The following is a 13410-nucleotide window of genomic DNA, read 5'->3' as shown; positions in this document are numbered from 1 at the left end:
GCCAATTTTTCTTGCTTCTTCCTGCTCCTAAATTAGGAAAAACCTAAGCAGGGGGAAAAAAATCAAACATTGCCTATTTTCCTTTCCTCCCCAGCCAACTAAATGGACTACTTGTAGGGAAAAGGATTTATTTAGCTTTATTCTCTTAGAAGGCTTTGTAATTTATCCCCCCTTTCCCCAATTCTGATACAGCTCCCCCATTTTCCCCCACTTGTGAACAGTTGAGAATTTTTGTCGCAGTAAGCCATTGGGTGTGTGCTGTATTTATCGGATATGTGAAATAGAAAAGAATTAAGAACTAGTAAAGTGGAAACTATTTTGAAGTAAGTTGTAAAGCTTTCGGTATTCTGAATGGAGAATGCCAATTACATGTTTTTTAATCCTGAGGAGTAACTTTGGTTACTTTATATTCATTTGAAAAAATACACTGGAAAATTTAACTTTAGCAATGAAAATGCTTAACATGGTCAAATTTTTGTTCACTGATCTTTTATTGAATGGGTAAAGCCAATGTTTACACTGCATATGATAAATGTTTTGCTTTCTTTGATCAAATTTACATTCAAAGAGCCATTATAAGAAACATTCTATAAAAATTCCAATATGTTGTTAAAGTGGATTTTGATTGTTATTTATATCACATGTAGGTCTGTTGCTTAATCTTTGTCACGTAAATTATAAACGTATTTTCTGGGTATTGCTTGTCTTAAACAGTCTTGAAAATGTATCTGGCTGAATAATTGCCTGTCACAATATTTAAATGCAAGACTTTAAGTCTACCTCTGCCTGTGCACCCCACTGCCATTTAATGGGAGAATAGAACATAAATGTCATTTGTGCATTTAATTGATTAAATGTCACTCGTTTATGATTGTACAACTGTTCTATACAATGTAATGGTCACGATAGTAAAGTAACAATACATTTTTAGTGGCATTATCAGTGTTGGTAAAATAAACTCACCGTTAACTAAAACTGTGCAAACAGATTTACTTGTCATGTATATGTTCAGATAACTGCATAAAAATGACTTTCTATTTGGTCACAGTAAGACCTAAAGTGCATTAAGGCAGAAAAATGAAATCATTAAAAAAGAAATAAAGAACCAGAACCAAGTAACCTTTGGTTTGGGACCCCTAGAAAGTCAAGGAAATTGTTTGTCTTTGAATGTATTTTATCATTTCATTTATCCTCAGTATTTCTGATAAGTTGTGATTTCACTGAGATATGCTGAGAAATAAAATGTTTTTCCAAGACATCTGTGCTACACTTTAAATTCTTCCTTAGATGTTTGCATATTGGAGAATTAAGAATTTGGGAAATAATTTTCATAATCTTTAGTCCATCATTTCAAAGATATTTTGACTCCAAATTACAAGAAGCATCTTTGAGATGATAAGCTTAGATTGTTATTCAGTTTATCTTCTTTCCTTTTATTTCCTTTCCTTCTTTAGTTGTTGTTGCTCAATAATATCTCCAAAGAGGTGACCTTGAGAAGAATTTCTGTTTTGGTAGTAATTACCAGAAGCCCTAGTGACTTTTTTTTCTCCAACCATTGTGATGGTAGGGGGGTGTCTAAATGAATACAGGATAAGTAATCTTGTTAGGATTTAGAGTTCTTTTAAAGGTTTGACTAAATTTTAAAGCTTCTAAAAATATAATACTGAAGTTTTCAAATCATTTCTGGTAATACCAATTTTTCATGTAATACTTTATAGTTTTAAAAGTATATTTACTATGTTATCTCATATTATTTTCACATATAGTTCCCTGAAATGGGCAGCTTATGTATTATTCTCATTTTAAAGAGCAGGAGCTAGAGCTTAAAGAATTCAGGCAACCTGTTCATAAGTAGCAGAAGCAGTATTAAACATCAAGACTTTTCTTAAGCCAGTGCTCTTTCCATTAGGTTTCAAGTGCTTATAAATTTTGGGTTAGCCTCTTTTGAGTGGGTTGGTAGGGAATCTGACATTATTTTGAAAGAACAGAGGAAGGCCTGTTTGGAACCCCTTCTTTCAGTCCTTAAAGACTAGTCTTATTCTGTTATATCGTTTAGGGCTGAATTTATAATGGGGGGAAGGTTCTTAGAGGAGAACAGCTGTGCATCCCTGAGAGTTGGGCAGAAACAAGCCATACTTGTACACTTGTACACTCAGTTTAGGGATAACTTGGGGTGTTTGGGCTTTATACTTTTAGGATTATTAAATTATATGTCTGTAAAGATGGTCAATTTACATTTGGCAAGATAGTCCAAATGGGAGGAAATAATGGCAAATCCGCTGATGTCATTGGTGCTGTCACCCATGAGAAGGAAAGTTCCTACTCTCTCTGAGGTTCCTCTTGTCATCTCTTAGACAGCTACATAGAAAGTCAATTCAGTTAATAGGAACCTGTAGATGATTCGTAGTATCCGCTGATGTTGCTTCTAGTTACATAAATACTTAACATGCCCTGGTTTTCTGTCTGCCCTCCTCATTGAGATTTTGTAAGAAAAGGTATATGGTGTTTGTTTCAAGTACGAACCCTTGGCGTGTTTTGTTTCTAATATCATATTAACATCTTGCTAACGTAGGATTGACTCAGTCAGCATTGACACCCTTATCTTCACTTTGGAGTTTACTAATTGGAAGACACTTGCACCAGCTGTTGAAAGGATGCTCTCTGCTCGTGCCTCAAACGCTTGGATTCTACAGCAACATATTGGTAAGAAAGAATAACTTTTAAACACACTTCACTACTTTTCCTTCTCTTGCTTCTCTAGCTGTGTTGTAATTTTAAGTGATAAGATTCATTGGCAAACACAAATTAGACATAATTTGCATTTTCTTGTGTGAGGAAAAGATGGGGTTGTTAGGGAGATGGCTAGTAATTCCCTTCAGTAAAAATCGTATCTGATTTTATAATCTTAGCCTAAGGAACATATAAAGAAAAGCAGATGTTTACTGATATTTTAATTGTATGATATCCTTTTATTTTTAATAAGGATTATATACACAAAAGTAGGTCCTACAAATCTGCTTATTCTGTATATAGCTTGTGGTCAGAAAAATGCTAAACTTAATTTTTCTCTTTGGAATGTCTGTGGAGTTATGTTCGCTGTGTAATATTTTATCATATCTAAAAGGAAATGTAACCACTCTTTATACCTGTCTTTACTGAATATATACCAGTCTGTTGGTATGGTATAACTGTGGAGATAAGCTGAGTGCACATTCTGTGAACTGGTTGATATTTTAAAAGACTATTCTAGAACAAAATTTCAACTTACCTCACTTAAAAAAATTTTTAACCTAGTTGAAAAAATGAAAGAACACACAGTGGGGGAAGATTTCGCACAAGGAACAAGTTTAAATTGAACATAACATCTGCAAAATATCCCTATTTACTTTTTCAGATTTATTTTGCTTTGACTATATTTTGTTAACCATATTATATGTCTTAAGTTAGGAAAATTGTTTCTTCACTGCTATTTTTACATGAAATGTAACTCTTCATAAAACATTTTGAATAGGTTTTTAACAAGTGAACTTATTCATATGTAGAAATGTGTCTTCTAATTTTTTGGAAAATTACATTTAAGTAAATTTTCTCAATCAAAAACAGACATTCAGGAAAATAGGCGTTTGAACTGAGGTGTATTCAAACTGTTAGAGAGGTTTCTGTTAAAGAAAAATAATTCATTTGGAGTCTTTGAGCCTTCTAGTATAGAATTTCTTTAATGATAATGTTGGAAAACTCACTCTGTGTAACTCTTAATGTTGAGAATTGCATCTGCTTTTACTAATTATGTATCTGCAGCAGTAGAGAACAAATATCTATTCAGAACACATAAACTATGGAACAATGGATTTGAGAACAAAGAGTCAAAAGAGGGAGCATATGCCAAATGGGAAAATTGTTGCTATGTATCAGTTAGTAAGGATATGTGAGAGTTTACCCTGAAGACCTTAACATATGGCAAGTTTGTCCAGATGAAGGTAAAAATTGTCCATGAGTACTACATTACCCTGCAGTAGACAAAATCCATCAAGGGCTTCTTGTTTAATTAAGTACTAGGTAGAGCTTGTGTAGGGTAATAATCATCATCTATTGCGAGATTTTTATTTTGGCTGAAGATTCAAGAAAGCCTTTCACAGAGGCTTTTTCTGAGCTAATGTATCTAATAATTTTCTGGTTTGTTTCTCTAGCCAAGCCCTCTTTTCTTGTTTCCAGTCTCATATATCCAACTATCTTTTGGACATCTCCATTTGCTGTCTCACATCTTGACATATGCAAAATTGAGCTTACTATTTTTCCTACAAATTCTTCTGTTCTGTCTCTGTTTCCTGGTTCAGGAGGTGAGGTGGTTTGGGAGGGCTATTTAACACAGAGCGAGTTAACACTGGAAGCTGTTTGTTATTTCATCCGTAGCGTAGGGGTGATTTTTGCCCCCCGGTAGACATTTCGCAATGTCTGCAGACATTTTTTCGGTTGTCACAATTGTTAGGGATGCTATTGCCATCTAAGGGGTAGAGGCCAGGGATGCTGCCAAGCATCCTGCAATGCACAAGACAGCCTCCTACGATAAAGAATTATCTGGCTACAAATGTCAGTAGCACCGAGGTTGAGAAATCCGGATCCACGGTGACTCTTGTGTTGTCCTATCGTGGGAAGGCTTTTTATCCCTCTCCTTGTTACAACCTGCTTGGGGAAAGCTTGTATTCTTCCTCCTACTTACATTGGTCTCTCAGGGTATTCTTTGGTGCTTCCTCTTCTGCAGATAGTAGGTACGATTACAATGCTGGAATTTTATTAAGACTGGGAGAAAAACTTAGTTGCCTGGCTTTCAGATGGGATTGTGACTCTCTTCCTTTCTATAATTCAGGGCTCTGTTGGGGGCACCCTTTTCTCATCAGTTTTCAGGATACTCAATTTCTGTATGTTGGTCATCGGGACTTCCTCCTTTACTGGGATTTTGAGCTACAGGATCTCTGGTAAGCACAAGCATGATCAGGGTTTTAATACTAATGGGCACGAGCCTAGCAGGACAACTCTCTGATTAACCTCTTTACAAAACTGACCTTCTTGCTTTTACCCCTCTTCCTCCGGTAACTTATCATGATAGTAACAACCGCTGCCTTGTCAATATATTAAAAAATTTTTTTTGAAAAGATACCTCTTGCACCTCTGCCACTGTTAGTAAACTCTTAGATAATTCCTAGCTTCCTAGCTCCACTCAGTATTCAATATCTATCCCTAGGGAAAGATTTTTCTCCCATTTTTTATTTGAGCCCTTTTCAAGTCCTGGAGATGCCATGTACTTGGTCAAAATTATTCTTTCCTCCCCTTTTTCCTCCCTAAGTAAGTAGCAACTTGCCATGGTAGTTTATAAACAAAAGTAACAACGCATTTCTTGCTTCTTATCTTTTAATCATTGAGTCAGATTTGTCTTCAAAAAGTTTCTAGCATCAGAAAGGAAATGTATACCAGGTAAAATTTACTGAGTGGTTGCAGTTTCAGTAACAATCTTTTAATCAAGTACCTCTTACATACCTCTTAGAAACATCAGCCTAACCCCATAGCAATAGATGTCTTACTCAAAAAATTTGCCAACTCCTGGTCAGGTCTAAGTAATTAAATTCTTATGGATAAAAGCACTTGGCTTTAGTTCATCTTGAACCTTTAATGATTAGATATATATAATTCTATCCAGAGTGTTAAATGGATCTGGATCCTACAAGGGATCCTTTAAAGGACCCCAGGAAACTCTCTTGATCTTTTTATTTCAGTGTTTCCCTGCTTTGTTCTGAAAAGGATTTAAAACAGTTTAATACATATATATTATCACAAAACAGTAAAACAGAAATTAAAAGTAGAAGGAAAAGAAAAATGAAAAAAAAAAAAGGTGGGGGATAGATAAAAAATGGAGTCAGGGAAAGCGTAGCAATGGGAATTTGATACTTGTCTATGGATAGGCTGTACGTTTGGCTCTGAGCTCTGTTGTCATTGACACTAGGTGACAGGGTTGATAAAATAAACCCATTCCTCAGAATAGATTTTCTTGGATGCTGTTACAGCTTCCTAGACAATGTCTTGGTAGCTGTGGTTTCTTGGGACTTTCTTTTACATGGACTGTTGTTATCATACCAAAGTACAATTCAGTAAAAGCAGTTCTTAAGTAGTCATTACGGTGTGGTTCAGGTACCTAGACTTCTGTTGCTGTGACTTGACCAAGAGCTAGATTTTAGAATATCTGGAAATGGATGGCCTGTGTGCCTTTTGAGCAGTTCTCTCTAAATATTGTATGTCTCAACTCAGTTTTTAATTTAATTAAATTAATTAATTTATTCATTTATTTTGGGGGACAGGGTCTTGTTCTGTTGCCCAGGCTGGAGTGCAGTGGCATGATCATGGCTCACTGCAGCCTTTACCTCCTGGGCTCAAGCAATCTTCCCACCTCAGCCTCCCGAGTAGCTGGGATCACAGCCATGTGGCACCACGTCCAGCTAATTTTTGTATTTTTTGTTGAGACAGGGTTTCGCCATGTTACCTGGGCTGCTCTTGAACTCCTCCTGGGCTCAAGTGATCCTTCTACCTCAGCCTCCCAAAGTGCTGGTATTATAGGCATGAGACACTGTGCCTATCTTCAGCTTAGTTTTTAATAGTAGTACATAGCAATGAGTTCAAAGTTATACTACCTAAGAAGTATCAGAGTGCAGATATTTTGTATTGCAAATTGGATATAGAACATATTTTTAAGTAACAGTTGATCTTCAAAGTAGAAGCAAAAGAAAAATGAAAAATGAAGTTTGATCTGTGGTAGAGTAAATACTCCAGGGACATTATGAGGATTCCTAGCTAAATATGGTGGGCTAAGCAAGTATCCAGTTAAAGCAAAAATTTCCCTTGAAACTTTGAGCAATGCCCCTAGTTTTGAGCAATGTTCTTTTCTCACATGCCCTTCAAGATAAATCATCTGTGGTAAGTACACCAAGGTAACTACATATGATAATTTATTTTATGAGATTGTTAGATGCAGAAACAAAGCTTAGGGTTAGAAATAGTTGGTCTGTAATCCTTTCTGATAATAATGAACTAACATTCCAGTTGTCTGCTAAAGCCATTTCTAGTTTAGGATAATAAAACCTATTAGTTTTTAAAAGAATATTTGTTTTTCTGTGTTCTTTAGCAAGAACATGTATCTTGCTCAGTTTATAACATATCGTTAAGTCGCTTGTTAAAAAGATGAGAGTTGGAGCACAACCTTATTTGATGCCAAAGAAAAATTTTAACTTTTCTGCTGACTTCAGCCTTATAGTAATGATCTGGTGCAGGTTCTGCATGGACAGCCGACAGAATATAATGGTTAAAGGTTGAAGCTCTAGAATTAAATAGACATGCCTCCATCACTTTCTCTTTTTTTTTCCTTTGACTACCCAAATTTATTCATTTTAAACTTGACATGATTTATCTTTTTTAACTCTTAATATAGCACTGGAACCTCTTTAAAATTTCATGGAAAGAAAGGATTTATGACATATATTTAAAATTTATTGGCTAAAATTAAAAAAAAATTTTAGATCAATTTATTTCAGGCCATTGTAATCTGGTTTATACGGTCCTAGAGGGATAATTGTTGTACCGCAAATCCCTTTTTTTTTTTTCTTACACTTTAAGTTCTGGGATACATGTGCAGAATGTGCAGGTGTGTTACGTAGGTATACACATGCCCTGGTGGTTTGCTGCACCCATCAGCCCATTATCTACATTAGGTATTTCTCCTAATGCTATGCCTGCCTTAGCCCCCCACCTCCCAACAGGCTCCAGTGTGTGATGTTCCCCTCTCTGTGTCCATGTGTTCTCATTGTTCAACTCCCACTTATGAGTGAGAAAATGCAGTGTTTGGTTTTCTGTTCCTGTGTTAGTTTGCTGAGAGCCTCCATCACTTTCTAGCTATGCAGAAGTTACTTATATCCCTGAGCTTTGGTTTCCTCAATTATAAGAAGAGATGGTAATAGTAGCTACCTCATATCATTTTCACAATAGCTCTTGTCATTGTGGCAAAGACCGACCTCAGTTAACTGAGTTCCATTTCATTTTACCTTCCCTGGAACAAAGAAAGACTCGATTTTTCAGCTTTGATTGTTACATGATTGAGGCAAGTGGTCAAAGCATAAACCATTGCATGTAAGCACTCTTTGCTCTCCCTTCCCTTGCTGAAGCAATTTGAAAGCTCATGTTTGAGATGGTGGTTACACAGGATGGGTGACACCTGGGACACTCAAGTGTCATTTTAGAATTGCCTGACTTGCAGAGGATTTTGCATGAGCAAGAAGTAAACCTGTGTTGTATTAAGACGCTGGTTTTTCGGGTGTATTTGTTAGCATAGCATAACCTAGCCTATAGCCAAGTTAACTTATAACCAGATCCTATCCCAGAGTCAGTGACCAAGGAAAGGTCAATAAAAACAACAAATAGGCCAGGTGTGGTGGCTCACACCTGTAATCCCACTTTGAGAGGCCGAGGTGGGAGGATTGTTTGAGGCCAGGAGTTCAAGACCAGTTGGGCAACATGGCAAGACCCCATCTCTACAAAATAAAATAAGAAAATTAGCCAGGCGTGGTGGTGAATGACTGTAGTCTCAGCTACTTGAGAGGCGTAGGCAGGAGGATCGCTTGAGCCCAGGGTATCAAGGCTGCGGTGAGCTGTGTTCATGCCATTGTACTCCAGCCTGGATGACAGAGCCTGATCCTGTCTCTTCAAAGAAATAAAAAGAGCTACAAATAATGGAGCAGTACATACTTTGTAAGAGTATTTATATGGGTGATCTATGGTGCAATAACTCAACTACAGCCCAGCTGCTCCTTATTTTAAACATTAATATGCAAAGCCCTAACTTACAGTTTTTAAAGCACATGTTCAATAAACTAAGTTTGGTGGGAAATGGGGTAATAGTGGGCCTTTTAAAATATATGGGATAAATTGTGCCGTTTGTCTACCATGGGGGCCATGCTCATAGAGTTAATAAAGAATCAGAGCCCATTCTTCACAGTAGTTCTTAACTCTAAATTCATTTCCTCTGGATGTTTTTCACCTGGGTGAGGCAGTATTACTAAGAACTCAATCAGTAATTGCCGGTTATCTTAAAAAACTGGACACATGACCTTTCATTTGTTGAGCAGGAAGCTTTCAACCTCCCAGACACCAGCCATGTGTGGACCTTCACAAGTTTAGCAGATTCATGCCTTGGTTAACATTGCCTACATTCTACCTTATTTCTAGATTTAAGAGCCAGACTGGGATTTTTTTTTTTTTTTTTTAAGTGAGAAATTTATAGTTAAACTAGAAATTTTAACTATAAAATTATAGTTTTAACTATAAAACTATAGGGTTCCAACTGCCCACTTATAATTTTAACTTCACATAGCCTCTTGTTAATCCAAGTTTTTTGGGTTTTGTTTTTGTGGGGAAATTCTTATTAAACTAGATATTAATGGGTTGTACTCACATTTGCTGGGACTTTTTGCTGTTAAAACTATTTTAAAGTTACCAGCATGTCTGTTGGTACGTTAAGAAAGGAGAAATTGGCCAGGCGCTGTGGCTCATGCCTGTAATCCCAGCACTTTGGGAGGCCGAGGCAGGCGGATCACCTGAGGTTGGGAGTTTGAGACCAGCCTGACCAACCTGGAGAAACCCTGTCTCTACTGAAAAATACAAAATTAGCCGGGTGTGGTGGCAAGCACCTGTAATCCCAGCTACTCGCGAGGCTGAGGCAGGAGGATCACTTGATTCTCCTGTGGGAGGTGGATATTGCAGTGAGCTGAGATCGTGCCATTGCACTCCAGCCCGGGCAGCAAGAATGAAACTCTGTCTCTCTCAAAAAATAAATAAATAAATAAATAAATAAGTAAATAAAAAAGGAGAAATTATGGCCGTAGAGTAAACAGAGGTTTTTTTTACATGGTCTAAGTATGAGATCACCAGTATTGGTTTGAAAGTCCATCCCACTCTTTCCACATAACTACTTTATTTATGTAGGATATTTACTAGGTTCCTGTCTGAAATAAGTATTATGAAAAAGCTAGTATTAAATATCATCCAGCTTCCTAGGGAACTGAACAAGATTAGAAGGAAAGGCTTCTTGTAGCTGCTTAGATGACAGCTCCCTTGAACATGAAAAAATTAAAGGTGACCAATATATAAAAGGCTCAAAACCGTGGCTCTGAGGAGGGTGTTGGGGGCAGTGGGTGAAAAATTGTTAGGGGGTTAATGCAGAGTTCATGGTCCTTGGTTTGAAAATGAGATATACTTTTATTTTCTCTATGATTTGTCTTTCTTGATTGGCCTGAATTACAGAATTTAGAACCTTAAAAATTAAAATAACCATCCAGAAGTAGAACTGAACCAATCACGAGAGCTCTCATTTTGCCCAAGTTTCCTGTTGGTTCTCAAGATGATCAAAGGAAGCTATAGAGAGTAGCACTTCAAGAGGCTTCTTCCATGATACTTCAGAAAGGGAAAGGGAGCAGAATCATGTGATAATAAGGCAGCTTTAAAAAGGCTGTTGTAAAGGTAGCACCAGAACCTCACTTCTGCATCCCTCTTGCCTCTTCTATCTGTCATGACTCTTTTTGAGGGAGTTCCCATGTGACAGTTCCATACAGGATCAGCCCAAGGCACTGGATGAAGCCTCTAAGAACAGATCATTTGTATTTACTGGAGATTGTGGAATTTTAGGACCCACCATTTCTTACATAAAGAAGGACTAGGTTGTGTGAAATGTCAGCCAATCCCCTTTCTCCAGGTTAAATGTGTGATCTGCTCTAGAGTGTGTGATTTTGGGGAAAATTCTTTGTAACATGGTTCATGTTTTTTGGATAGAGGTTCATAGTGCAGAATTCATCTAGAGGAGACAAAGAAGTACCAGATGCAGATCGAGAAAGAGTCAGTTGCCATAATCCTCATCCTTTTGTAAGGTGGTCTTTCCATACCACATATATTTCTGTGGACTTGCTTCTTAGAGGATGTTAAGATAATGAGCCACAAAATTGTAGCAGGGAAGGTTAGGAGGTTAAAATATGCTAAGTTAGAAATAAAATTGAAACATAAAAAGACCGTCTTCTATGATGACATTTTTTATTTTCTCTGGTGGGGGAAAGGTGGACAAGTAGCTGCTTTAATTGTAGATGAGAAAGTTCTTCCATTTCTGGAGAAACACTAGTTACAGTTGATAGGTTACCATATATGGTCAGTTCTACTTTGTAATTATCCTCCAAATCCATTCTTCTTATTCCATCTCTTCTGCTACTGCCTTTGTTGATTGCAGTGATCATTTCTGACTTAATTGACTTCAGTATATTCCTGAGTGCTTAGCCTCTATTATTCTCAAAATCACTGTTAAATAAAATGTGTTTGAATTTGCCATGCCCCTTAAAAAAGAGAATGTAAAAGAACTCAATTTCTCCCAGAATAAAGGTCAAACTCTAGCAAGGCATACAAGGGCCCTTCATACTCTGGCCCTTTCCATGCCTCCCCATGCTGTCCCACCATGAGTACTGCATATTAGTACTTATTTTCCTAAATACTACACCTCACAGATGTGCCAACATTTTCTCCAAGACATTAAGATCCTCTAACATTCCTCCCCTGCTCCTTTTAACGTTATTGATTCTTACTTGTGGTAATTCATCTCTAAATAATCTCCTCCTCAGCGTTACGTTTCCTGACACTCTTCTAACCATTTCCTCTCTCTTTTACATATTGGCTACATTAAGGGTCTCATTAGGTTTCCTAACACCTGGTACTTACCTCTCAAACTGCACTGCATTTGCAGATTTTTGAGAGTGCACCCTTTAAAAACAGAAGAGCATTTTTCACATTCTCCTCATCTGATCATAAAAATATCTTCTCAGCTTAACTCCATAAGATGTTTCCTATAAACTGGCGAGAAGACAGTGGGACTACCCAGGATAAACTGGCTCAATCCAAAAGCGTTTGAAGATTGGTTGGTGGAAGGTCAGCTTCTGTCTAGTTGCTTCCATTGACAATACATTTTTAATGAAATGCTCTTTCTCATAATCAGTGAGAACCATGAGAATCATTATGGCTGACTCCTAAAACTGTTCATCTAAATCGAATTCTGATCATCTCCTTTATTCATGAATTAGGAATTATTTACTATCAGGAATAGTAAAAGCAATAATAATGAACTTGGTTTGATGTGATTAGGTAGAGTGGCATAATTGAAGGTGGAAAGGTGGTTAGGATAGAAGCTTTAGCTTTTCATAGTCTGTCCATTTGAGAACTTCTAACCACTAGGTCTGTAGTGTTAGTTAGTTCCAAATGTGGACCACTGGCAGAAGTGTTCAGTGAAGAAAGGCTTTCATGGAAGTATTTTTATAGGTAGGCATGTACAAATGTAGTTATTTATTAATTCCTTAATGAGTGGATTCCTTGATTACATGTCAGCTGTGTATCAGACACTGGTTTAAAATCTGTAAATGATATAGCTAAAGCATCTACATTAAAAAAGTAGAAGAACTCCAAATAACCTAATGATGCATCTTAAAGAACTAGAAAAGCCAGAGTGAACCAAACCCAAAATTACTAGAAGAAAAGAAATGATAAAGATCAGAGCAGAAATAAATGAAATTGAAGCAAAGAAAACAGTACCGAAGTTCAATGAAACAAACAGTTGGTTTCTTGAAAAGATACACAAAACTAACGAACATTTAGCCAGACTAAGAAAAAAAGATCCAAATAAAATCAGAGAAGAAAAAGAAGACATTATAACCGATACCATAGAAATTCAAAGGATCATTAGAAGCTACTATGCCAAGAAATGGGAAAACCTGGAAGAAACGGATAAATTCCTAGACACATACAATCTTCCAAGATTGAACAATGAAGAAGTCCAAAACCTGAACAGACCAATAACAAGTAATAAGATTGAAGCTGTAATAAAAATTTCCCAGCAAAAAAAAGTTCAGGACCTGATGGCTTCATTGCTGAATTTTACCAAATATTTAAAGAAGAACTAATACCAATCCTCCTGAAACTATTCTGAAAAATAGAGGAGGAGGAAATACTTCCAGATGTACTGTATGAGGCCAGTATTACCCTGATACCCAAACCAGACAAAGACACGTCAAAAACAAAACAAAATAAAACAAAACCAAAAAACTACAGGCCAGTATCCCTGATGAATATGGATACTCAACAAAATACTAGCAAACAGAATTCAACAACACATTTAAAAGATTATTTGTCATGACCAAGTGGAATCTATCCTAGGGATGCAAGGGTGGTTCAACATATGCAGATCAATCAGTATGATACATTGTATCAACAAAGTGAAGGACAAAACCCATATGATCATTTCAATTGATGCTGAAAAAATATCGGATAAAATTCAACATCTCTTCATGACAA

General features: G+C 36.7%; 1 protein-coding gene across 5 annotated transcripts in view; it reads left to right on the top strand.

The window, feature by feature from the left end:
- Positions 1 to 13410, top strand: part of ASB3 (ankyrin repeat and SOCS box containing 3) — a 194307-nt gene that overhangs the window by 87806 nt on the left and 93091 nt on the right. For all 5 annotated transcript variants that reach the window (XR_004033312.1, XR_004033311.1, XM_030827574.1 and 2 more), the window contains one exon: positions 2573 to 2703. Coding sequence is in view for 3 of the 5 variants with exons in the window: in XM_030827574.1 (XP_030683434.1) it covers positions 2573 to 2703 (131 nt within the window). In the remaining 2 variants the exon portion in view is untranslated. The remainder of the gene's footprint in view (positions 1 to 2572; positions 2704 to 13410) is intronic.

The sequence above is a fragment of the Nomascus leucogenys genome, chromosome 14 (assembly GCF_006542625.1).
Source record: "Nomascus leucogenys isolate Asia chromosome 14, Asia_NLE_v1, whole genome shotgun sequence".
In the NCBI taxonomy this organism is placed as follows: Eukaryota; Metazoa; Chordata; class Mammalia; order Primates; family Hylobatidae; genus Nomascus; species Nomascus leucogenys.
The sequence above is the reverse complement of the archived record's forward strand: the minus strand, read 5'-3'. Positions and strand labels throughout refer to the sequence as shown.